This window comes from Crocodylus porosus, unplaced genomic scaffold (genome assembly GCF_001723895.1).
Source record: "Crocodylus porosus isolate Cpor-Errol unplaced genomic scaffold, CroPor_comp1, whole genome shotgun sequence".
Lineage (NCBI taxonomy): Eukaryota > Metazoa > Chordata > Crocodylia > Crocodylidae > Crocodylus > Crocodylus porosus.
Window position 1 is genome coordinate 670,672 of NW_017728886.1, and position 27,414 is coordinate 698,085.

At 44.0% G+C, this 27,414-nt stretch overlaps 1 protein-coding gene across 1 annotated transcript; it reads left to right on the forward strand.

The window, feature by feature from the left end:
* LOC109305863 (microtubule-associated protein 4-like) lies at nt 1-27,043 on the forward strand. Its single transcript, XM_019529017.1, has 2 exons — nt 1-78; nt 26,684-27,043. The coding sequence occupies exon 2, from the start codon at nt 26,703-26,705 to the stop codon at nt 27,027-27,029; it is 327 nt and encodes a 108-aa protein (XP_019384562.1). The 5' UTR covers nt 1-78; nt 26,684-26,702; the 3' UTR covers nt 27,030-27,043.
* The last annotated feature ends 371 nt before the right edge of the window (nt 27,044-27,414 follow it).

Consider the following 27,414-nt stretch of genomic DNA (forward strand, 5'->3'; position numbering starts at 1 on the left):
AATTGTGTATTCATTTATATTTTACAGATAAGCTGTCTGTGGAGATTAAGGACACATTGAGAACATCTGCTTTTGAAGGTATGAACTACTTCCCATTTAAAAGTAGAGCAGTACACGCCTGGTATCCACAAATGTTTTAAACGGAATTGGTCATGTGGACGTCCTGAAACTTCAGCAGGGAAGGCGGCCACCACCTGGAGTCCAGAAACTGCTTGGCTAGCAGTAGCGCTTGGCTTTGTGCTGTCTCCTAACGCTTGGCCCACTGGCTGAGTTGCATTTGGGTAGAATTTGTAAGCTGTGGCTCCAGGCCTTCTGCATGGGGTGCTCCCAGGATGAAAGCCTGCTGGGAGCATTTTAACAAAATTCAGTCCTTTCCTCTTCCACTCAACAACTCCTTAGGCTTGCTTGCTTTTTTGCTTGGATCCTCCAAGCTGCATCTCCTTGTGGCTTCTGGCACTGGTTTCTGCTCAGTTTTAAGTAGCAAGACTCATGTGTGGCTCAAAGAATATAATTTCTGGCAAGTTTTTGGCCTCTTCTCCTTTTTTGCTGCTTCTCTCAGATGTTGTTCTTTACCCCAGCCTGTTTGCTTGCTCTGTTGATGGTGTTTAAGTGACCCAGCTGGTCACAGTGCCTGTCTTTTGCAGGAGGGAGGAGGCGGTCTGATTTGATGGAATAGTTTATTTGGATGAATTAACGAACCCAAGCTGTTTGTTATTACTCTAGGCTTAAATACTACACTTACTGTTCTTGGTTAACAGATAGTACCATGTAGCTGCACTGCTTCACTGGTGTGCCTGCAGACAAAGGATGTTTAAGGGGTAGGCAAGTTTGTTCCCTGAGCGTATGCACGTACTAGCAAACAGATTACGCATGAACTAGAAGTCTGTAACCTTTGTTTCCTCTGTGAATAGAAGTGACAGATTTTAATGGATGACAACTGAATCAATGGTGCTGCATGGAAATCACTGTTTTATACAAAATTGTCCCTTTTCTTTAAGCTTCTGCTGTTCCTCAGACTTGGGTGCATTTGGTGAATGCAGTAGGCTGCTTCCTGTCTTCATCCACATAACAATACTGAAACCAGGGAAAGAGATAAGATAAGGAAGAGGGCCCAGCCACGGCCTGTATCTATCTACAGTTAATACTGAGGTTTTTGAACGGACAAAATTTCACCAGATTGGTGAATGTTGCCTTTGTCAACCATTGTACTGGGCAAGACTTGTTAAATAAAACTGTCGGCTCAAACCTTCCTTGAAGCCTACAATCACTTCAGTTGCTTTTAAGTAGTTTCCCTTTTATGTTTGGGACAAACTTCATTTAAAATACTCCTTTCTGAAACAAGGCTGACTCTTAACTGGCTACTGGTATAGAGGGAGCAAAGACTGGTTTCATTCAATTCTGACTGGAATACGTCTCTCCAGAAACCACTTGTGAACTAATATCACAGAAACTGGCTTCTTTCTAATCGAGGAGCGCAGCTGCTTGACTGTCGGAGCACCTTAATGCACAAGGCAAACCATCTTGAATTATTTTCCATTTTTAAGAACAATTTGAGTGGATGCCAAATAGACTGGCTTATTGCACTTGGGGGGGGGGAAGGGCTGGGAGGGGTGATTCTGATTTCTGTGCATGTTTTTTGGCCTTGGACAGCACTAGAGGAGATGGTGCATTACCTTCCCGGGCCAGGGATTTAAGGAGACATGCAACTGAACAGAGAACACGTAATCTTAGGAACACTGGAGCACGTGTGCCCACACCCGAGACGCAGCTTTTCCATTTTGTTTTCTCTGGCCTGTCTGCCCAGCCCTGGCTAAACAGTCCTGTGGGTGTAGAGCAGTTAATGAGTCTACAGTATTGCCACTGTCTTGGGTGACAATTACAGCCTCTCAAAGCTTTTTTTCTTAAACTGATTGTCGGTCTTTCCAGCTGCTTTGTCTAGGAAATGACATAAAAATGTAATGAAGACTCAAGGCAGGCTTGCAAGAAAGGTGCTAGGAATATTTTGCTTGTATCTTCCTTGCCCTTTCTTCCCCTCCCTCCCCAGTGTTTGCTGTTCCAGACATTCAGGATGTGGAAGCACCTGTTTGATTTCCCAAATGGCTTATTTCCTGAGGTACTTAATTCTGGCACACGTGTTTGACTCAACATTCATTGCCTCTTCCCCATTCCCGTGTCTGGCTGTATGAAGGTAACTGCCTTTGGGAGACCAGCTGGGTGTGGGGCAGCAGGTAGTACAAGAACATGTTCGGGAGGAGGTGCCTTGGATGACCTTGATGTTGGTGATGGACCTTGGATGACCAGCCAGCATGAAGGTCATCCAAGGCGCTTCCTCCTGAATATGTTCTTATACATTAATTAAACATTAATGTGAATTTCATGACTCATTCACATGGAAACGGTGCTTTTTCAGAGAGCAGTTCTCTAAGGTCAGAATCGAGGATAATTAAATAAGAAGTTGACCAGTTCTGGGAAAACCTGGTTGTCCTGCTTTCTTTACCATCTTTGTAAAGGTGGAAAACTGGACTGTTGGGCATCTTACTTGCTTCCTCTGAGAGTGGTGTTACACTGTTTTCAGCTTGCAAGGTTGTGCGCGCTGAGCAGTATGCAAGGACTGCTGCCTGGCATTTTAAGTTTGCAGTGTAGATGTCCTAGCATTACCTGAATAGCAGAACAAAGAGGTAAGTGATCTCTGATTTTTCAGCATACTGTGCTGAGTCTTGTATGGTGATAGATGGTAAGAAACTGTTTCTTGCTTACCAAAAAGGAGTGTGGTCAGAGTGCTTTTATTTTAATAGTAATGGCCTATACAAGAAAGAGAGGAATCTGTCTAGTCCCTTCTCCTTCCCCTTTCAAGGGGAAATTGCCTGTGCCTGAGTGCATAGTACCTTGGCTGGCTGAGGGTCAATAACTTCCTAGTTACTGCAGTTGTAGCTTCCACAAGGAAATGAATCATTCTTTCAAAACTAATTGAGCACACCTGAAAACACTGCCAAGGAACCCAAACCTCCTTTTTCACTCCTTTCTCTCCAGGAACCACGGCCTTTGTTTTGTAAGCGGCACCTCATTTTTTTAGTCCCAGTTGAATATATTTGTTGTTGAGAGAACGGAAATAGAAATACAATGGCAGTTGGACTGCAGCAGCAACTCCCTTCCTCCTCTCTGCTGGCTTCCTGCATGCATTTAGGAAGATGAAAACTGCTCTTTTTACACTAATTGGGTTTGGAAGAAGAGGCATTGGGCTACCTAAATTTAACGTACCTGGAGGTAGGCAACCACTGATCCTCTAGATCATGGTGTACATATAAGAGGTCTAGTCAGATGCCTGATGATGAATCCCATTGTGGCTGATGAGCCCAATTTGAGAGCGACACAGCTTGCGACAAGTTTCACAGATCCATGTGTTGTCTGAGTAGGAGTTCAAGTTTGCAATGCACTGCTTCCTTCTTTCTCACTTTGCTTCCACCCTCTGGATCAAAGCTGCTTCATGTTGAGCTGCACCCGCTGCCAGACCAGACAGGATTCTGCATGCTTCTCCCAGCTTTCTGCACTGAAGTTGAATGACTTCTTATCCTGTTTTGCACACAGCACAGTACTGCCCTAAAGGGCAACCCCACTTTGTAAAGTCATCTTGAATCTTGCTGTACAAAGTATTCTTGGATACGGTCTCCTCCCATTCTCCTGACCAAGGCTGATCCATCGCAACCTCCTCATCTTGATGGTGGTTTTTAAGTGAGTCAGTCCTATGCACTTTCTGAAATTTGTTATGTGTGTACCTCTGTGTTTGCTATTCTGTCTTAACACTTTATTTTCAGGGTCATGCACAGTTATCTCATCTCATGTGGAACCATGCAACAGGAAGGACAGCACACAGGTCTCATAGATTTACATCTTTACCTTAGCTGATAGTTTGCTGTTATTCCAGGCACGTTTCTGTAATAGCCTGAAATTCTTTGCTGCTTTTCCAGTTCTTTTCCAGTTCTGTTGGTCAGTTCAGTCTGAAGGTCAAAATGGCTGCTGACTCTAGAACCCAAGTAGCAAAAACCATCAATGACACCATGATTTATCCTCCAGGGTGGTGTCAGTCACTGGTTCTTTCATCTCTTGGTACATGATCGCAGTCTTTTTGAGACTAATTGCCCTCCTGAAGCTTGTGCATGACTCAAAATCTGCCCAAGAGATTTTTCAGGGAAGATGCACTGTGGGCAACCAGGCCTGTGTCATCTGCACACAGGAAGTCTCTCTCAATACCAGTCTTTTTTCACCTTGATCTTTGCTCTAAACCTTGCAATGTTGAACAAACCTTTGTCTGTTACGGTTCAAAGATAAATGCCAACATTGCTGTCCTTGAACGCAAGAAGAAGCAGGAATGAAAAGTAGATGTTAAAGCATAGGGCAAGACGCCTGGTTCACCCCATTGTAGATGCTGGAGGTGTTTGATTCTTTGTTTTCATACACTGCAGTTGCCTTCATTCTTGGTGTAATGAGTGAATGATGCTCAGCAATTTGGGGGGACAACCCAGTTTCTTCATAGATCTCATCACTGCTGCAGACTCTTTACAAGAAAAAGGGAGCTATTCCTCCACAAGACTGCTTTTCTGAGCTAAGCTGTGGCTGGGGACTGATCTTCATTCAACCCCGTGATCAATCTGCTTTGGTTAGTCTATAGGGTGTAAATCTACTCTGCCTTCTACAGATGCTCCTGACAGACTCTAGTGTCTACTTAAACTGCCTCTAAAATCTGCATTTACTACCCTGCTTTTCTATCTAACATGCAGAGAATTTGTCCCAGTTATTTTTTCCTGGAGTGCCTTTACTGATTATAGCACATTTTCCTGGAACATAAGCAGAGAGCATATCCTTATATAGAAATAAGACAGTTTATATAGCATTTAACTCTAATAATATTCCAGTGTTGTTATCCACCACTACTAGGGCTCTTTCTAAATATGCAGGAGTTTGCTTCAAAGATTTCTGCCTCCTAAAGGATCCAAAATAATTTGGGATGTGGTTTTAAATGTTTGTTTCCTGCGTTTGTCAGGATGAGCTAATTCGTCCCAGATTATCGGGTGGAAATGGATCAGAATTGACCGTGGGTTGCTGCTGCTAGAGCTGAAGCTTTTGGGTATAGGACAGGCTGCCTAGAGAAGCTGTGGAGTTTCTGCCCTGGAAATTTTAAAGAGCAGATTGGACAGACATTTGGCTGGGTGGTTCAGATGGGAATGATCCTGCCTTGAACAGGGGGTTGGACCTGATGAGATCCCGTCAGCCTACCTTTTCTCTGATCCTGCATAGCAGGGGAACACTTTTGGAGTGAATCTCTTAATTTTTTTAGTGTGCAAAGGATTCTTCTCCCCCATCCTCCCCTATTACCGATCAGTTTGAACGGGCAACAGATGCATGTGCTTCCCCATTTTCTGACCACTTGTCATCAAGAAGCTGCCATGAATTTAATGCAATAGTAGCAGTTACTTCTTTAAGTCACCATTTTCTATCACAACCAACTAATGTTTCTACCCTGAACAGTGCTGCTCCCTTTTCAGAGCTGGTGAATCCCATGAAGCCCCTGCAGCACTTGGCCAGCTGCCTGTTTTGAATTTAGCTGAACAAAATTCCTTGTGATCTTCTTTAAGAAAAAGTTGTATTGCCACGCTGAGAGTCTCCTGTTAGAGAGAATTGGCTGCTGCTTCCCCCAGAGGTCTGTTTTGTGTATTTGTCCCAATGTATGGCTTGGAGCAACAAAATAAGAAGTTCAGAGTAGCGCAGAAGAACTCGATTGTTTTACAGCTTGTGTTTTCAGAACTGACTGCTAAACTGAACGCTACAAGTCGGCGCTGCTTATGTAGAATACCCTTGTCTAATGCAAGGAGCTGATAAGTCAGGTTATGAGAAGAGGGACATAATCGCTGCCTGCTTTTTCAGTCTCTTGCAGTGTTTTTATGCTAGTGTTAAAGGTCTCGATTGTTAAACACGGAGCCAATAGTGGCTAAAGGACCTCAAGCACTTTCTGAAATTTGTTAATGGGCATACGTGTGTCTAGGCGCAGGCTGGCAGAGGCAGCAGTGGATGCTGGAATAAGTTTTTGGTCTGGCAAATAACCTCTTTGAGGGAGAAATTGGTTCTGCTGGTTGGGGGAGTTTGAACCCCACTCCATACTCACGCCTAAGATGCTCCGAGTGAGCCTTGCACACAGTGCCTACGTTGTCATCATTCAGTCCTTCCAGGAAGAGCGTGCACCAACTGCAGATGCTTCCTCAGCCTGACGAAATGTGTTTGTACATGAAAGCTTGCAAAGAAGAATTTGTTCTCCAGCTGTTTAGTTGGTCTAAAAAAGATATCAGATTTACCTAAAGAACTTTGTCTGTCTATGTCCTTAGACCAACACGGCTACAACCTATACCCCTATGTCCTCATTTTGGTTTTTATTTGCCCAGAGAGGCTGTGGCGTCTCCAGGTTATTAAGAGCAGGTTAAACTTGAGTGAGATGCTCCTGCCTTGAGCAGGAGTTTGGACTGGATGTGACCTGGGAGCCCTACCTGCACTTCCCCCATGATTATATTGTTTTGAAGCAGTACGGTTGCTGAATGATGCTGCCCCTTTTCCTTTGTGTTTATAAATGGAATATTTGACTTCCAATTTTTTTTAGATACTTTCCAGAGCAGTTCTGACCAGAAAGGCAACTTATTCCTAGACATTTAGATGTCCCAAACTGCTTCTGAAAAGTTGAATGCTGTATGCTTTTAAGCATTATTTTAAAAGAGGAATTGCATGTCGAGCTGTAGCCTTGCATTTTAAACGGGGATATTTGTGCATAAGCATAAACCAATGGAAACGGCATGGGGTGTCTCTAATGCAGCTGGTCTTAATAAATTAATTGTCACAGTATCTCATTGATCCATCTATACCCAAAAAATGCACGCACGCACGCGCACACACACAGTCAGCCTCTTTGTACCATCCAGACCAACTGGAATAACACAGCATCGTCCAAAGTCGGAGGTGCTGGTCCAGAAATATGTTCCATGCCTTACACTACAGATTAAGTTGGATGAGGTGGCTCAGCTCTTACTGTTTTTCAGGAATTGCATGTTCACATGCTAGCTTGCATGCATATGTTTGAAGGATCTCCGTGTTACTGGCTCCGTTGTACACCAAGGCAGCACTGAAGTAAGAGCATGGCTGGAGGCTGTATGCCTAGGAGATTTGTACTTGGAAACAGCTGTCCCTGGCTAGATGGCACAAGTTGGATCAAGTTCCACAACCACAAACTTTCTGGAGCTGCCCTGCTTTAGTCCATGAGTGCCTGGCTGGAGATTTGGCAGTCGAGCTTTGGCGGCTCAGGCACGTGCAAAGCAAAGTAGTTGCTAAGGTAGCCAAACATGCAAGCAGTTTACCTTTTTACTTTGGAGCCAGCATATTGAATGCATACTGAAGCAAGTGGAAAGCTGCTGCATTTCACTAAATATTGGTGATCATGCCCACTCTGAAGTAGCATGGCTGGGAGGGATTTCGGTGTATATGGACTAGCCAGTCCTTTACAATTGTCTTTGTGGATAGCCTACAGTGCGCTGCTGTTGTCCAGCCTGCCAGTGATGCAGGAAACTGGTGGCTCTCGACCTTTCCTATACTAGGTCCTTCGAAGATTCACCTTGTACGTAACAGTTTGGGAAGAACCAGATGGTCAAGCACCTCTGATGCCTGCTTGACCCCAAATTGAAGAGCCCCCTGACAATCTGTATCATCCTGGCTTCAGTAGTCATGAAAGACATCCTACCTGTTTGAACAGGGTTGTTGAGGCTACTGTCCAGAAACTGATGGGAAGATTCCAGACCACAGGAGGAAAAAACCTAAAAAAACCCTTTGCCTGTAAACCAGGAGAGTTTCTCCATCTTGATTGATCTATTGGCCCACTTCTGTAACCATCTCTTAATTGGCTGAAGCCTTTTCCAGATTCTTGCATGTGTCCAGGGGGAAGGCTCCTTGAACCATCAGTTACAATGACCAGACACAGTGTTGCCACCCAACTGAAGACTGTAGGTTGAAATCTCTGAAAGTCTCCTGTAGCTGGTGAGGTCCTTCATGCTTCACAGTGGGGCAGAATGGTCCCTGGAGTCTCTAATTTTATTCTCTTGAAGTTGCTGGCCCTCATAATCATATGGAAGAGAGCTCTCAAATGCAAGTCATTGCAGTGTTTTTGCATAACCAGGTAAAATAAAATAATTGAAGACCAGTAAAGCTGTTTCATTTATTTCAGAGGATTAATTCTGACACTTGGAGATGGGGCATCAACAGTGAGACTGTTTTCATTTCAGTAATTACTAGTAGAATTGTTTCTCAGTTCAAAGCTACCTGATGTGCTCTGATCACCAGCTTTTATTGTACTGTGTAATTATGGTGCAGGGCTTATGTTTTTACTGAAGGTGATGTTGGTCCAACCCCTAATGTGGGTGTTCAGTTTTATATCATATAGAGGTGCTTTGTATAAAGCAGCACAGCTGGTATGTGAACAGTCCCTAGGTGCCAAATGTGCAGCTTGCAACCGCAAATGTCTGTGGCTCACATCAAATGGAGTTTATTAAGGTAACCCCACTGCCATGATGATTTTTTGTTTTTCATATGAAGTTGTCACACAAGAAATGAATTTACCACATTTTTTAGTCTTATGTAAAGTATTGGTGCAGAATATGGGGGGGGGAGGAAGAAGGGTGTCTCTTTTTTTTTTAAGAGGTAAGGTCCAATTTGCAGCAGTTCACACAGGGCCTGGCTATAGCCATCCCGCTTTACATGTTGAGCAAGAGGGGCTGCAAAATTGACCATCTGAGGCTTGGCATGGGAATGTCCTTGGGGTATTATTCACCACTTCCTTCTAGTATCCCTTTGCTATTCAGTCTCGCCCACTCCTGCCAGATCATTTCCCACCAGCTGGAATGGTTTCTGCCACTCACCAGAAGGGATAACTTGTAAAATCTATCTGCTTGCAGAAGCTATCGCAAAATAAGGTATCACGTGAATTTTAAAATGTGATAGCTATTTCATACTAGGCCCCATGTGAATATTTAAGCAACAAAACTGCACTTTAAGCTTGGCATAATTTAATTTTGGAATCTCTATTATGCAGTGCCTATTCTGAACATTTCCTCTATAGATAAGCCCTAATTAATACATAATAGAATTTGTAACAGGCTCTGGATAGCTGTATTGTTAAACTTTAAGCGGTAAATGCGATTTTTGTTAGCGGCATCAATAGAAGCATTAGGTGCAAGATGTGGGAGGTGGTGGTGCCTCTTTACTCAGCAGTGGATAGGCCTCATCTAGAGCATGGTGTGCAGCTTTGGGCTCTGCATTTTAAAAAGGAGGAGAAGTTAGAGTCCAGAGGGGAGCGACAGGAATGATTAAGGGCTTGCAAAGCAAGTCACATGAGGACAGACTGAAGGAGCTTAGGCATGTTCAGCCTATGGAGAAGGCACTTCAGAGGAGACATGATAGCAGTCTTCAAATACTTGAAGGACTGCCATAAACTAGAGGGGAAACGCCTCCTTTTTTTGCTGCAGAGAGCAGGACTTGAGCCAGTGGCCTGGCGTTGCAGCCAAGTAGATTTAGATTAGATATCAGGAAAAACGTCTTCGTTAGAGCGACAAGGCAGCAGAATAAATGCCTAGGGAAGTTGTAGAAACAGTGCCATCACTGGGGGTGTTCAGGACTAGGTTGGACAGGCATGAGTTGGGGGTGATCGAGGAGTAGCTATGCCCATAGCAGGACATGAGTATTTCCCATGCTTTTTGGCCTTGCTGGTTGCCACGTGGGGCCAGGAAGGAGTTCCCCCTCTCATTGCCACACACTTTGGTGGAGGGGTGGGGTGGGATCCTTTTCAGAAACACTGGCTGGCTTCAGTGGAAGCTGCCAATGCTCTTGCTAGGACTAAAGCCCAGAGATTTGTGGCTGGAGGGCATTGCCCCTCTGCTCAGGATCAGCCCAGTTTGCTACCTATGGATTTAGGAAGGAATCTTTATCTCATGGTTAGATCGGTACGGACTGGAGCGGGGGGGGGCTGCTGTCCTCTAGCCCTCTTCTTGGATCTCGAATGTGTTTTTAACAACTGTTGCTGCAGCAGGACAATGGCCACTGTTGTCCCCCTGTTTTACCTGTGGTAGGTTGGGGAGTTGCGCCTTGTATTGTCAGGTTTTGATTGCCTGTGTAGTCTTGCTAATAGGTTAGACAGTAGATTCATATAGGACAGTGTGGATGGGGATGATCCTGCCTCGGGCAGGGGGTTGGACTAGATGTGATCTCTGGAGGTTTCTTCTAGGCCTACGGTTTTTTTTATTCTAAAAATATTCGAATTAAGTTGCCAAAGAATCACAATTTGCTTAAATCATTATAACTTAAAAAATAACTGTGGGATTCTTATCTTTTTTTCTTCTAGCTTGGAGACTTCTTAGCATTCATAATCTTGTACTTTCTTTACCCCATAAGGAGCTAGAAGCCTTTTAAAATGAAAACTGAGATGCTGTCATAATCTCATGTCTCTAGGATTATTGGATTCAGGATATTGCAATGTATAATAAAATGGTGGGAGCTGACAACATTACGAAGGAGTCTGCTTGCAGAAAAAAGTTGCCTGGGTGTATCTACACTCGGTAGACATCTCCAGGTAAAGGTACAGAGCTGAGGGAGTGCAGGGTGGTTGGCAAAAGCAGATTTCTAACTCGAAGACCTTTTACAGTCCTGGCTTTTTGGCAAACACATTATTCTCTTCTTTTTGCTTTTAGTTAAATGGAAGCTGCTTTCCTTTTTGATGCATGTACTATTAAAGGAAAACAGCTGACAGGAACAGCTGGTTGCCTTGCCTGTTTGCCTTGTGGCTTAGCAGTCAATATGTAGCATAAAAAGAGACTGCTTTATTAACCAACAGTTTTCAGAACCCTTCCCCCTGCATTTAATTACCTTCCTCCACTGTCTCCTGCCAGGTTTAAAAATCGGAGATTTTCCCCCTTCACTTGATGATATAAATGCCTTATTTTGTGCTGCTTTTTTTTGGGTGTAGTATCTAGAAGAGCCCAGGGTTCTTGTGACATGAGAAACCAGCACGCAGTTCTGTCTTCTCTGGCTTTTCCTTGAAGAACAGAAAAGCATTTGAATTGATACTGTATGGCTTTAAACGCACAGGGCTGTGCAGAGACGGGCCCTTTACCTTTTATCTAAAGGAGTTAACATTTATGGTTTTGGAGACTTACATACCAGTCACTTTTAGGCCCCTTGTTTAAAAGCTCCGAGTCATGTGCAGCCAGATACTTACCCTAAACTTTGAAGAGAGCCCCTTGCAGTTATTGTCTATGAACTCATCTTCCATGTGGCTTTTTTGAGAGCCGACCAAGACCATTAATCCCCACCTTTACATTCCCTAATCTCTACAAAGGCTTATAGGCAAGTTATTCTTGTACACCCTATGAAGCGGCATTGGCAGGGAGTCTATCATCCTGCAGCTTAGGAGAAGTATATTAGTGCGTTTTGTATTGGCCAGGAGGCTAGGCAACTTCATTACGTAACCATTGCTTGCTTGGGCGCTTCTATCATTACAGCTCCGATTTATTTAATAATAGTGACAGAGTTTCTTAAAGGGGGGACATTCATTTTGAATGCTGGGTATTCTTCCACTCTCTTCCCAGTGCGCCTTGGTGCAATTAACACTCGTAAAGCTCTCTTTGAAGGCAAAAATGCAGTGTACGTAACTTTTGTGGTTGGACATTGATTTAATAACGCCACAGTTATGCTGGAGTTATTTCCCTTAGCTCAAAGGTATAGGCGGGAGTGTCATCAGTGGAAATGAATGATGGCTCTTTTCTCTACAACCTATTGCGTTTGCTCATGTCCCCATCAGCTTAACTGTTCTTCCAAAGCAGTTGTTCTCAACCTTTTTAAACTTGAGGCGCCCCTTGGAAAATGCCAGTTCCTAGCTTTCACTTGGGGTTTTTTGACGATAGAAGCATAAGAGAGTAATTCTTCTATTGCAAAGAGAACTTGGTGACTGCAACAGGGCAGGCTTGTTTGTAGCTTGCGTTCCTGTTTGAACTCTGGGTTTATCTGGTGAATTGTGTAGGTGTTTTCACACCTATCACTGATATTGCACGGGACCCGGAAACACTATCCAGGATTTTGTGGCAGCATCCTTTTCTAAAGCCCTGCTGCTCTTTCTTTGCCCTAGAGGTTGCTGGAGAAGTGGAGGGCCTTATTCCTGGCTGTGTGAGTACTCCCAGTTCCTGCTGGCCCCCAGAGCAAGGAGGAGTTTACCACTCCTGTTTGTTCATGGCCTGACTCAGAAGAGCATAGTCACCTTGCCCTGTCCTGGGGTCCAGAGCTGGAAGTGCCCAGCCCCTTTGAAAATCAGATAGTGGGAGGTCTGTGTGTTTCTCCCACTCCTGTGGGGCAGATGTACAAGGGGCATTAAACTTTCAGAAAGAATGGCTTCCTTTCCTTATTTTTCTTTCCATCCCTTCCCTAATGAATGTTGTTCAGGGATCAGCTATAGCCCATTCCTTTTGGGACGCGCTTGTTCCAGTGTTTAGTCTTAAACTATGCCAGCTTATCTTTTTGGGAGGAAAGGACCATGTAATGTAAACTGGAACCAATAAAGCGGCAACAATATCAGCTTTGAGACTTTTTTGACCAGTATTGTGTGGACACTCTCGATTCTTCTTTCTACGGTTCACAGATCCACTGCAGGGGAGCCATCGGCCTGCGCACAGCCCTGGCAGGAGGAGCAGTGTGTATCCTCTTTCCTTGGCCGCCCCCATGGCAAAAGGCTGGACTAGTGCTTCCTCCATATAGAAAGCAGGACCCTTCATTTCACTCTCTCAGATGAAGAGATTGCTTGCTATCCTGCCTGTCTTGTTCCTGGCAGTCCTTCTGCCACAGGAGAGTATCCCCTCACCTCTGCTTGCCCTTCATAGGCATATGGTGCCCTTGTCTGCTTTGGAGAGGCAGCTTGGCTGAGAAGAGCCAGAGGCAGAAGGAAGGTTTTGTCTCCAGCCTCTCATGTGCTCTCCTGTGACTTTTTTTTATAGGGAGCTTTGTTGGCTCTGGGCAGCATGCACTCTTCCCCACTGTCCAGTCCAGCAGGGTCACTTCTGTCCCCTTCCCTGTCCAGAAAGGGAATCGGCAGGTTTGGAAAAAAGCAGCTTCAGGGGCAAGTAGCCCCATTCTCCCCAGGGGCGGCAAAGCCAGAAAGGCAGCATAGCATAGCTGTGGGAACGTGGCATTTTGTCCTCGCCAGTAGCAGCAGTTCTGACGGTGCCGACCAGCCACTTGCCCTTGTCCTTTTGCTTCTTGGTGGGCTGCAGGAAGGAGGGCGCTGGATGCAGCCTGGGTGTTGTGCAGTGCCCACAGCACTCGAGCCCATGAAGGGCATCCTGAGCCCAATTCACTGCCCCTACCCACAGCCCCCTTGCATGATCTCCACACAGCCCAGGCTGAGACCTCCATCTAGTCCAGGTGGATCCGATATGTTGGGGGTAGAGCCAGTAGCATGACAAAAGGGAGGGGAGGTGATTGGAACAACATCCTGGGGTGCTAACTTGGGGGGCACAAATAGCAACAGCCTGGCTGCAGCCCCTGTTGGGTTATGCCTCTGGGTAAAGCTTCTGGGGAGAGCTCATCCCTGAGATGCAGGAGAAGTTCTGCTTAAAGGATGAAGGCTAGCAGTCTGATCAGAGTTGGTCAAAGAGTAAAGTATCTCTTACAAAACAGCATTAATACACTTTGTCAAGAGTGGGTTTAGTATCGTGATTTTTTTTTTTGTAATTTAAATATCTGTAGCTGTGATGGGTGAGCTCTGCGCCGGGATGGGTAAGTGTGTAAAGTGTCATCCGTCTTGGTTTTGTACAACAGCATAAATGATAACTGGGTTTGTACAGATGGGTGTGTGGTTTATCCTGGGGATAGCTCAGACTGTAGGCTACTCTTGTGCATTTTCCACTAGGAGACGGGTGATAGTTGGTTTGCCCTGATCCAATGGCTCTCCTGGGACAAGTTGCAGACATGACACCTGTATTCTACACCAGTCAAGCAGTTTGCATCCTCTGTCCCTTACATATTTACACTGGTATAAATGGGATCTGTCTAGGCCAATGGTTCTCAACCTTTCTAGACTCAAGGCCCCCTTCAAGAAATGGCAACTGTGTTTTTACTCTAATTGACTGCAGAAAAATACAAATGTAACTCTTGTGTTTCAATGACTAGAAGACCACAGCAGGGCAGAATGGGTTTTAATGCTCTGAGTTAATGTTTCAGGGGTCTTGGCTGTAGGCATATTGGTCTAAGCACGAAGCACAACTTTTTTGCAACTATTTAGTTGGTCTGATAAAAGATAGCACCTCTACCCAAAGAGCTTGTTTGGGTCAGTGTTTGAAATGTCTGTGTCTATCTTGTAAGTAGTGTAGTTGCTTGCACACCTCAGTGGTAATATTGTGCAGCTTCCTGCGGCATCTGTAAAAATATCTTGTGGCATCCCAGGATGAGAATCACTGGTCTAGGCCCTACATGAAATAAAGGATATTATAATCTCCTTTCTCATGCGTCCTAGGAAGGTGTAATAGAGAATGGCATTCCCTTGTCCCACCTAAAAGGCTGGGAAAGTGTCAGGATTATTGTTTTTTACTTGTTGCTCTGGGTTATCACATCCTGATATCTAACTTGCTTTTCCCAGTTTCTGTTCCTGAGTCTCATCCCCTGCTACTGCTTCTACCACCCGCCCCCAGGAAATGACTGTGGCGAGGCAAGAGGGACAACAGCCCTGAGATGATGGGAGAACCAGTAGTAGGAAGGGGCCTCTTGGATCACCATTACGTACTTCCAGCTCTTTGAAAAAGAAGCTGGAGCAATGGAGCAGTAGTATCTCATTCTGCACCAGCCAGACTGTAACCTGGCTTTGCCACTAAAAATAAACTTGGCTATTTTTTGTGATCAGAAACTTAGTCTATTTAACTGGAGTGGTTTTCTTGCTACACAGGCCATTTTACCAGAGGCCTCCAAGTTCAGGCAGGCATCAATTCATTGTTTTCCTTTTGGATGTGAAGACTCTCTTGGCTGGTGTCAGGCCAACAAAAATAAACCAATATGAACGATCAGAACTGTAACAGTTTGATTAATTCCCCCCCCCCCCCAACATGCTGTCACAAGCAATACCCATATGGGTTGTAGGGAATGCAAGCATGGCCCTTTGCAAACTAAAAATTGCATGTGTTCATTGTTCTCCAGAAAAAGGAAAGGCGAGACCTGGAACAGTTTCACACACATACGTGGGGCCCTGGTTCTTGGGATCAGGTACTTGCCTGCATCCACTTGCAGCTGTCTTAGTGATTTAAAGTGGGAAGCTATGGAAGTCTGAGCCCATTCAGTCGTCAAAGAAATCAACTTACGGTCCTGACTCCTGGCCAGAAGTTATAGAAAAGGGAATAGAGGTCGCAGGCAAGCTGCAGCTCATGAAATACAAAAGAAGAGGATCTCTGCAAGTTGCAGCTGGAGGAAGCATGGGCTTGGTAGATCACCCCTCATCCCAGCCGTTTTCCCGTCTCCTAACCAGTCCTGTTTAGAGTTAGACCTACTAGGGAAGGTTACTGGTAAATGAATGAAATCCCTCACAGTGCCTTGGGTCTGAACAGTACAAGCAGCTATTCCTGGCGCTTTGGAATCGGCAAATGTGGCCCTGTCCAAACCTCTTAATTTCCTAAAGGAGGTTTCTCTTAGAAGTATTCCTGTGTTGCTGTCTGCAGATAACCCATCTGTTTTGCAGGCCGTGGCATTGCTTCTCATCCCAACTTTTAATTGTTACCATTTGATCTCCCAGGTTGTATCCAAGTTTTTTTCCAGGATCCTGGTACCAACAATAGTGGCTTTTAGAGAAGAAGGAAATTTTCTTCTTCACAGACCATTTTCCTGATTCGGGTTTCTGTACAGAGAAAGGGCAGACGCAGATAGTCATACAATGCATGGAGTGGAATTGCCTTTGCAGTAGGCGACAGTAATTGTCCCCCCGCCCTCGCAACCATCCCCCCCCAAACTATAGTTGAGACAACTATGGTTTAGGAAAGCAGACTAAGTATCCCAAATGTGCACATTATCTCAGTTGAAGGGAGCTTTGTTATGGCAGGGTATAAACAGGCTGAAGCGCCATTAAAATGGCCCTATAAACCTTACTATTCAATAGATGTTTTCAGGAAGTATGCATACATTTTCCTGTTACTAGTTTCACATTAGCGTTGTCCACATCCTTCTAGATTCAAGCTTTCGTTAATACTGAAATGAACTGATTTTAAATCAAGGTTCAGTTTTACTAGTGATCTTCTAGGGACATTTCTGGACTGCAGATTTCAGGCCTGAAGTCACAGCACTCCTAATCCTGTGAACATAACGTGTTCCACCGGAGCAGAGGAAAACGTGCCATGTGCCGAAACGAGCACCCTTCTGGCTGGCCCTCAAGTTCTGTCTGGTCCTCTTGGAAGAGCCAACCTTTAGTGAGCCATGGGCTTGACCCTAAATGAAGAAGTTTATGAATATTTAACCCATTTCATTGCTTAGGCTTTGTGACAAAAGGGAAGAAAGTCAGAAAAGGGTAAGCGGATGCTTCAAAAAGATGAGGAAGCTTTAATAAAGCCCTGGTAAGTCACCACTTCCACTTCTCATCAGACATCTGGAAAGAGGAAATGACTGAGCAATAGCAACATGAGGAAACAATAATGATTCTAACTGGGTTTTGTTTGCTTTTAAAAGCAAAGTGAGTTATAGCTTCATTTAAATGAAAACATTCCTGAAATGAGGTTTATTATCTGATGTGGCACTCGGAGGTAGAAATGAACTGGGATGCGAATGCAGGCATTGCACCATCACTTGCTTATTGGCATTGAACAATGGCAATCTATCAAATTTAGTTGCTTGAATGAAAGCCTAGATGTTTTATAGGGGTTCTTGGCTGTTCCACCTTTTGGGTTAGTACTCTTTGTTTGGATGGTCTTTTGTTCCAGTCATGCAAAGCAGTGAGACAGTTACTTCCAGTACAATTAAAACAAGCTTTCTCAAAGGGGTTATTTTTCTTAAGGTAGCAATTGAGCAGTTAAGTCAATATTTCAGGGGCGCACCCATTAAATGCTTTCTGCCCTGTGCAGAACTGCAAAATGATATACTGCATATGGCAGGTATGGAGAGAGTAGCAATTTAATGGTCACTTAAAACAAAAACACAAACTTGTTGTACCCTTCAGAAAAGGCTTTCTGAATTCAGGTTCTGGATGAAAAAAGGAGGCTATTGTATAAATGTCTTGGAATTGTATTTCTACAGCCTGAACGCTTGATGTTTCTGAATTGGCTGGAGGTGACTCGGGTCTTTACTTGTGATCCTGCAGGGCCTTCTAAGTCATGGGACTTCTCAGAGCCCGGTCCTGGCAGGTGCCATATACCCTCTGCTTGCATGTGAAGTCCAGAGACTGTTCAGTACCTTGTGTGATCTTTTCTTTAGCTTGTGCTGTTGAACGTGACCGTATGAGTGGTGGAAGGTGTGGCTGGAAGCTGTGACTTTTTCTCCAAAACTTCATTTATTATAATAAGAGATGTGCTTTGTTATAATGGAAACCACTGATTCTACCTGTGCATTTTGGAAAGCCTGAATAAATCTATTTAGCCAGGCATAATCAAATGAGGTGATCAAGGGAACCCATCTGCTTGTATATAAAATAAACTACCTTTTTTTATATAGATGTACATGCATCTATAGCTGATGCACATAGCCAGACTTCTAATCACTTTTGCACATCCTGTCTGTTTGTAAATTGTATCTTCCTACATTTAAGAAGGCATAGTTGGGATTGGATTTGTAACTTTTGGCACATCATTTGGATGAGCTGTTAAAGACGTGCTTTGGATGTACTTTTTTATATAGTTGTGGATAATACAGGAGTAAGCAGCTGGATGGAAAAGGGGGAGAGATCTCCCAGACTAAGCCAATGCCCAGTGAGTGAGTGATACTATACAGAAAGGGCTATAGTAAATTTATGGCTTCACCAGTTAGACCTTAAAACGGGTTTCTAGCCTAGCTTGTTAGCCACTCTGTGGTAATTGCCTCCATGCTGTTACTGTTCTGCTTTCCCCATTCTCTCACCAAGGGGCAGGCTGTTTTGTTTAATGCAGGATATGAGGACGTACCTGGGCACCTGTTGCAGACCCACTGTAGGGTCACACCTTTCTTTACCTTGGGATATCTTTTGTGTCAACATACTGTGACTTTGCTGGACAGGCTGGCTTGGGGTGGTTATTCCTAGCCAGCTCAGCCCCACTCCCTGTGCAAAAGCCAGATAGGAAGCAGTCCAGGGACTGAAGCTCCCTGAGCATGTGGAATTGCAGGTTATAAGGTTGAGGGAGCCAGAGATGGTCATGTTCTGCTGCTTCAGTATAGGAGAAATGTGGAAGGGCTGTATGAGGGGCATGTGCAAAGAGCACCATGGAAGGGGAATCCAATGAGGGTTCTGTTAAAGTGGTACTTAGGAAAATAGACTTGCAGTGGTGATGGAAGGTTTCCTAGTGATCCATACCTTGGGGCCAACTTGGGGCAGTAGGGCTGATGGAAAGTAAGAGGGGTAACTTGGATTTGGAGTAGATGGCAGCTTTTATCACTTTACTGCTCCAGGACTGGAGCATAGTGAGTCGGGCAGGGCGCGACATTCCTCATCTCTAAGATGCCACCATTGGATGCCCAAAAGGGAGGAAAGACAACAAGATCCTTTGGTGAGGGGAACAGGTGAGGGTTTGGATCCTCGCTACCTGGGAAGAGTCAGGGTTTGGTTTAGCTAAACAACACCACTGCACAGTGGAGCAAACGCACTGGCTGGCACAAGGCATGAGGCCTTGTGTTTAGTCTTATCACCCTAAGCATATTATTGTAACTAATATCTAACCTGTTAGGTGATACCCCGTGAAAGGCTAGCCCATAAACCTGCGTTTATTCCTATGTAAGACTCTTAAGAAATTATGTATAATTTGCTTGACCTGAAGGAAGTCAGCATTATGGGGAAATGAATATCTGCATTCCTTAGTATAAGTTTTTAGCATAGGACAATTAAGACTAGGGATAGAAATTGCACACAAACTGGGATCAGTGATCATAAACTGGTTCAAATTTGTAACACAGCAGATGTACAGTGGCCTTAAACCAGTTTCAAAATGGCTGAAACCAGTTTAAGATAAGTCTGATACCACACCCATCCAGGTTTAACTGATTTAAGTTAAAATAGTTTATTGAACTTCTGTCACAGATCCCCTCCAGATTCAAGCTGCCTGCTCCAGCCGAGCAGGAAGGCCTGCTCTTAGCACCTTCCAGCTTCTGGCCTGGGCCACGGTATGCACGTGGCTGCATTTCTGGAATCAAAAGTGAATGTCTGTTCAGTTGCTCATCAATTTAATCTACACAATTTAGACTAACCTGTCAAGATTGAATCGATTCAGCCTCAAGCCTTTTGACTGTCTGTACTTAACTTAAGAGGCCGTAGTACTGTATCTAACATGCCTATTGGAAAATAATCAAGTTGTTGTAAATGAATTCTGGGTCTGCCCTTTATCATAGGTAAGCTGCATTCACATTATCTACTGAAATCAAATGGGCTACCAGGTAGTCGGCCTCTTAAGAAATCAGACCTCGGTGACTTTGGTAGTTGTGCGTGATTTAGGACATCCAGACCTTATTTGTTTTCAAAATCTGAGCTTTAATCATACAAGGGTGGAGGATACAAAGGTATTTTAGCATAGTGTGATGCAATTAGAGTTTTTGAATATGGTTTACCTGTCCATGAAGTATAAAAGGTGCTTGGTATCTTGACCAAGCAAGTCAACAGTGTTTGTTCCTTTCCTTAAGAAACTGCAGATCCCTTCATACAAAGATTATTTTTACAAGGGCTGAAGAGGAGTGATGACTTGTCTGTCTGTCATACTCCTGTGTATGCTTCAACGAGCAGTAGTAGCTCATGCAGTAACCCAGCCTAAGAAAAGCAGGCTGACTTAGGACAAGAGAGATGACAAGTATGGCAGAGCTGCTTCTGTTCCTTACAACACAGATTTCGTTCTCTTGAGTTGGAAGCTAATATTAAAGGAGAGTGAAGATACTGAAAGAATACAAATGGCTTTACCAAATCTGTGTCAAACTGGACTTGGATTAAATGTCAGGAAACCTCATTTGCTCCAGGTGCAGTGCCTTGTAAGAGAACGACCTGACCAAAATGTATTTGACCTTGAGCCCTGAGCAGAGTTCTTGATTCCTTGGCTGGGAAGGGCAAGTAGAGTTAATACTCTAGGACAGTGGATCTTGATCACTTTTTTTTTTTTTTTTCTCTCCCTTTCATGAAATGCCAGTTTTTAGCTTTCACTTTGCTCCAGTATTTTTCTGTTGTCAAAAAGTTGTTTTTCTGCTGAAAACTCAGACCACAACGGGTCAGAATGTTTTGGAGGCTGTGTGAAATCTCTAGGTTTATCTTGTGAATTGTATGTAGGCGTTCGGACACCTTTAACGGTGCTAATAATTGCTTGGCACCCTGGAAGGGACCTCGCAGCACCCTGGGGTTCTGTGGCACCCAGTTGAGAATCAGTGCTTGGAGATGAAATGTCAGAAATCAAAGTACCTTCCTGAGCTGCTGGATTTGGACGAGAGAAAGGAGGTACTGGGGGACTGAGTTGAGTTTGCTTGATGCAGATTGGACTTGCATTTACAGTACTGCTTTGGGTGGCTCTGAGAAGTGGATTGCAAGTGCTGTGTCACGAGTGTCTGGCAGAGCTGAAGACCGTGCAGATTCCTGCAATGATTAGACTTCAGCAAATACTCTCATCTGTACTGCAGGACTCGGGGGAGGCCGTATATTCCTCCAGAAGGAGCAGATCTTCTTTGCCAGTCTGTGGGAAGCATGTTTATCTGCACATGGAAACATCCAGCATAAAGTGTAAATCATCTCTTGCACAAAGTCCATAAAACTGTCCTCTGAAAGCCTTTGTCTTGTATTTCCCTTGCCCCATCCCCGAGCCGGACGATGAGTAGCATCTGTACCAGACTGATTGCCATTTTAAATGCAGAGGCTCTGTGTACACAGACTTTTTGGAGAGGATGGTATGCAGTAAAGCCATGTGAGCTGTAAAACGAAACTGGAGCTCAGGAAATGTCTATCTCGCTCTTTCCCCTAAATAGGAAGAAGGAACAAATAGTGGGAGGAGCGTGGGAATGGTGCACACATCAGCACCGGCTCTGACCCGGTGGGGTTACTACAGAGGCAAACACCAGTAAAATGGCATTTGATCACTTTTTCTAAGGAGAAAAACTGAAGAAATTTTAGGGTCACCTCTCTACACCTCAGCTTCCTTGATGTTAATGCCTATGAAAGCCATGTTTTGGTCTGGAGAAACGGTTGTGGTTGTCCTCGTGGTGATAAAGGCCCTTACGTAGTCATAAGCTGGCTGTAAAAGAAAAGAACAAATAGGTGCCCACAATATTGGGGCGTGGTGTGTGTCTGTACGGTGCTCACAGTGTTGGCTGCTCTGTAGAAAGCTCCACACTCCCTTTCCCAGAACAGATGTCCTAATTTTGTGGGATGCAGCCCCTAAGATGGGGGATGTCTTAATCTTTCTGCAACGGCTAGCTCCAAAAGAAGTGCTGTTTTTGTGTTTCGGCTTTTACAGTGGCTTTTTGTTTTTGGGCACCGATGACGTGCCTGTCTCACCTTTTCTTTGAAGCAAAGGGGCTGCATGATCGGGCCCATTGGGAGAAAATGTGAGAGGTTAGCTAGGGCTCTTCCAGAGATAAACATCTTCAATTATACAGTGAGCTGTTAACGAATAATCCTGGCGCTCTTGTTTCTGCTACCTCTTAGCAAATTTTAGAGGAGCCTGGGCAGGGATTCACAGCTGGAGAGCTATTCAGTGCATTTCAAAGAGCTACTTCTTGAAAATGCTTGGTGCTTTGTATTTCCATCCTGCCCTTTTATTGAAAAGGTTAATGCCATTTTTAAAAAAAAAAGTCCCTGTCTTCTAGCATATTTGATTTTTCGGAGACTCACGAGCAGCATTTACTAGGCTTCGGAGGTTAAGGTTCTTGCATGCGTCTACCATCACACATTCCTCATCAGCTTTCACTTGCCTGCCTCTACACTGCTACCTCCACCCAATGTCCTCTTCCAGTTGGGTCGGTACATTGGTACCTGAAGAAGCTTTTGGCTGGAATCTCCTTTCAGAGGTGTGTTTTTACTTTACATGTAATTTGGTTACTGCAGTTCCCAATTCAGGCTGGGAGTTCCTGCATTGAAATGCTCGTTTCTGGAAGCATGAAGTTCAGGATCCCCATTTCTCCACCACCAGTTTTGTGGACCCCAAAGTCCTCCAGTAATTCAGCAGGAGATCTTTGGAGGTTTCCATTTTGCCAGAGCATGGCTTTTGTTGGTGCATCAGCCTGCTAATTTTGCCAGGCTTTCAGGTGCCCCAGTAATATGTACATTTTATGTTAGGTTAGTAGAGGGTGATTGAGGTCTCTTGTTTAGTTGTAGGCTGACTTTGCTTCATTTCTCAAGTCTGCGGAAATTGTGCATCAGCAAGGCATTTGCGGAAAGTTGGTAGGTTTGTCTTGTTGCATAGGTTTGAAGGTGCTGAGGTTGCCATACTGTTATGGAGATAGGATAGGAAATCCATACAACTTCTTTTTTGCAAAAAGTGCAGGGAGAGAGAAATCATGGCACACCTTTTTTCCTAGTCTTGATGGGACCATCTCAGTTTTCAGGATCCAAAATGTTTCCTGCTCTAAGGATGATTTACACTGCAGCTTCCCCTACCTCAGCGTGTGCTATGAAGGAAGATGAGAAAACATATCTGTGGAACAAGGGCTGCTAAACTTGCTTCTTGAATGTTCCAGCTGCCCATAAACTCACTTTCCTTATAGGACAAAAATTATAGGGTTGTACAAGTTTTTATGACTTCCTTGATGCTTTGTTTGACCTGCGTAATGCTGGGTGACCATGGGTCACTCGTGGTCTGTGCTTTAGAGGTAGGCAAAAGAAGAGATTCAAGGATATCTTGAAGGCCAATCAGAAGAAATGCCATATTACCATCACTGTCTGGGAGACTTGAGCTCTGAATCATACCCAGCGATGCCCTGGCGCATCACAAGGTATTGATAATTTTGAGCAAACTTGCCTCACTATGAAAGCAGATAGGTGAGAGAGACAAAGGGCGAGAGCTGTGATCCAGCTTCAGTAGGATCTGTGTCTTCCTCCTAGACTACTTGCTGTTTGCAGTTGAACATGCTGATTGCAAATTGGCTGCTGCAGTTATTTTGGACTCACCTATTAATTCCCTATCTTAAGGGAAGACTGTCATTCTCTTACCTAGGGAGTCCCACTGCAGACAACCATTTTATACTGGGGCAGCTGAATATTAGTCAACCCCCTATTTCAAGCAAGTCAGTAAAGGTTTGTATTTGAGTCAGGGTGCCATGAGATGCTCTTAAGCATTGTACATTTTTAAGCCTTGTAAGAATTGTTAGGCATGCAAACACTTCTCATCTTGTGTCCCTACACCACATTTAATCATTTTTGTGACACGGGATTGCGCTTGTTTGCTGTACTTTGCAAAGTCTTTCATTGTACATGTGCCTTCAAGCAGTGGGCATCGCAGCAGGTGTTGCATAGGGCTCTGCCTTTCAGTCGCAGGTGGCTGGACCAATGGTATAGCCCCACTTCATTACTTTCTTGGAGCATCTGACTCCGTCCGGCATGTAGGTGGTTGAGACATTCATATACAAATCCAGTACAGCATGTTCATGCCATCGGGTCATTGGCCCCTGGTGGTAAGGACTCGGCTGCTGGCATGTCCATTCTTCTGCTGTTGGGTATCTTCGTCTACGGGGGATTCACAAGATGAGACCCGTGGATTGCAAATAGGAGGCCATAGTTTCAAAAACTTTCTCACCTGTTGCGGTCGGTCTGAGTTCTTTGTAACAGAAGAATTGATCTAACATCTTTCCGTAGTCCAACGAGTGGAAAGCTAAGAGCTAGTATTTTCCAAGGGGTGCCCAGAGTCTAACAAGGGGGTGCCTTGACGCTAAAAATGTCGAGTAGAACATGGCTGTGACTTATCACAGATGGCACTAAATTTTGGCATCAAGAAGAGGCTCTGCTAAAACAACTCAAGACTTAAACTAATGCAAATAAAAATAAAATGACTGGTTGAGTCTTGACTGACTGCAAGAAAATTGCAAGCTGATGGAAATACTTTGGCATTGTGGTCTGCACTCGCTGGGCTGTGTGGTCATGAGCTCATGGAAGTATTAGAAGGAGGGAGGTGCTGCCTTTGGGACTAGACTACAGATAACTGTTTAGATTGCAGTTTGGAGAACATTACACAAGTCTGTGGTCTAGGATTTGTGATATTGGTATTGGCCTCAGACAAAAGACAGTGCCACCAGAATGAGGTGCTGGTGACATCCTTAAGGTCCCATGACCAAAGAAATAGCAGGAATCGCATTTCTGTCTATGTCCTGTTCTTTTCTAGTACCGAGTCTTTGTGGGGTATTGGACTTGATAACTCTTTTCTGATTACAGACTTGGTTCTTCATTTTGGTTTTACAATGTGATTTAAGTAGTGGATTGATTGATCAAATAAGTGATTTAGAAACCTAAATTTCTACTGAGGTGCTTCTGAATATTATATGGTAAATGCTTGATTACCTTTAAACATTGACTGTGAACCAGCAAAGAGAGGAACCTTGTTCCTTGATGATGTTTCAGTCCTTGTGACTGGAGGCTAGGGATTAATTGAACTGCAGCCAAGTACAAATCTAAAGGTAAAAGGTTTAAGTTGTACGAGACATCGAAACTTCTGTATTTTAGGGGATTACCTTGTTAGTATTAGTTCTGCTTTCATTTCCTGCAGTTTGCAAATAGGGGTGTATATTTTAACCGAAAACTTCACCTTCCATTTGTGCTTAACCCAAAGTGCATAAATAATAATCTTTCTAATTAAAGTAATACACAGAAGGATGTGCAACACTGCCTTGGAGTGTGTAAAGATTTATCAAAATTCATAGACTAGTAGCAACACCTTTTCTTGACTGCATGTAGAAAGTGTCTGTGCATTGGATGCTGCAGGATGTTGGTTTGGCTGTTGCCAGAAAATTTTATAACTGTCTGGGGGATGCTGTGGGGTGACTACTTGAGTCCCAGGCATCCAGCGATACCTATAAAAGAAACCCTTGAATATTTTCATGGTTATTAGCTTTTTGCCTTTGTGCATCTGGCTACTTATGGACAAGACTTTCAGCCTTGGTGTTTTTGAAATGTGTAATCTTTGGGTCCTGTGCAGTGTTGCAGTTAAATGACTGTAAAATGATGAGTCACGCTGCTCAGATAATGATCTTTGCAAGCTCCTTAATAATGTATCAAATGATCTGCAAGTTGAGCCTTACTTTACTTCAGTTGGTATAGTTGTACTTGATTTTTTTTCCCTATGTTTTTCATCTAGAACAACCTTTTTCTAAAGTAGCTTCTAGATTTCATTTTTAAATGGTACAACTTTTTGTTGGTTAAAGGGTGGATTTTTTTTTAACACAAAGTATTCCCACATTCAAATATGGAGCAAAGCAATTTGTTTATCTTTATTCAGTATTTAACAGCATATGCAAAAACTGCATAAATGGTATGTATTTCTTATCATGTCCTCATTACTCCGTGGCTGGGAGATCATAATGTGACTTTAAATGGCGGCCTGTCTTCTGTAAGATGGTATTTAGTCTGGGAAAAAATAAATCAACATCTAAGGAAGCCCCTTTGGCAAACATGAGGCACATCTTCCCATTGCCTGCCTTCTCTTGATGTTTCTCTAAATCTCCTCGTAACTCTACGTAAGCACTGATGCCTTTTTAAAGTAAGCAACGCGCAGTTGGGAATCTACTTGACAAACAGATCTCTGCTGTTTTGTTCAACGAATTTTTGCACCACTCCGGTTTGTGCAAGTTGCCTGCTCCTTGCCAGACAGCTAAAATAAACACCTATGCATATGGAGAAAAGACTGGATGACATTCTTTACACATAGCCAGTAATTAAACTTGGAGGGTTTTTAGCATTTTAATTTATTAAAGCATCACCTTCTAACATCAGTGCTGGGTGTGGCCATTAATTGGTGTAACTAATGTTTGCTGAGAACAACATGCAACCAGGCCACTGGACGGAAAGGATGCAAGTAGCACGACAATTTGCAGTATATGCTAGAGATTATGGTAAAACATTAGTCTTCACAGGGAGGTTGGTGGTGACTTGCTCGAGCTCAATTCCTGTGTGTTGTCTGGTTTTCTGCTGCTGAGGATACTTGGTTAACTCCTGGCTCTGGGTGGAGACTAAACCTAGCAGGAGATTAAGTTTTATTCTTGATTCCAGCCAGGTAGTGGCATTTATTTAATGCTGTGATTGCAAGCACTGCTAGAAATTGAATGTTCATTTAGCAAACTCGGGAGATTTGGCTTGGCTTTGTTGACGCTTTCTGAGCATCAGGGAATTACGGAGCCCTGAAGCAATTGTTACATCTGGTTGTGCTGTGGGATGGGAGGCAAGCAAACGGTTGCCAGCACCAACATCCAAGTAGCTGTACAAAAGCTGTCATTAAAATTTGATTCTCTTCTCATTCTCCAGGTTACAGAGCTGCTGAGCCATGGCTGACTTGGATAACAATCTCAGTCTTGCAGACGCCCTGACAGAGCCACCACCAGAGATTGAGCCAGAAATAAAACGGGACTTCATTGCCACTCTGGAAGCGGAGAAATTTGATGATGTGGTTGGCGAAACAGTGGGCAAAACCGACTACGTCCCTCTACTGGATGATGATGATGATGATGATGATGCAAAGGCTGGGAACCAGGATCAAAAATCCAAATCCCACACGGAAGGTGTTCAGGTGCAACGTAAGTGTCTTAAACACAAGACCAAAGCGTTACATACTCCATCAGTATTATTTTTATTATCGTCATCATCAATATAAAAAGCTGCAGGATGTTCTGCCTGTTTAAAACTCAGCTGTTTATATACCGTTTTAAAGTGAGCATTGGCTCACGATTGGACTTCTTGACTGGGGGTGAAGAGATCTGGATTCTGATTGTGGCGGTGTGCAGGTCTTAGTGCATGACCTGGAGCAAATCACTCTCTCTCCCTGCTTCAATTTCCAAATATGTAAAATAGGATATGGGGTACTCCTGCTTCACAGGACACGCATATCATGGGATTTAATGCTAGGAGACTGTTTTGAAAGTTTTACTAAAAGTTCTAATGACTACATAGACTCAGTATTTTATGTACCATAGTGTGGTTCATCCCAGAGCTGCGCAAAGCTGGGTGACTGCTGAAGTCTGTATCTGACTGACTGACAG

Bases quoted from the DNA above. Each gene is read 5' to 3' on its own strand.
- LOC109305863 (XM_019529017.1), top strand. From the start codon at position 26,703: ATGGCTGACTTGGATAACAATCTCAGTCTTGCAGACGCCCTGACAGAG.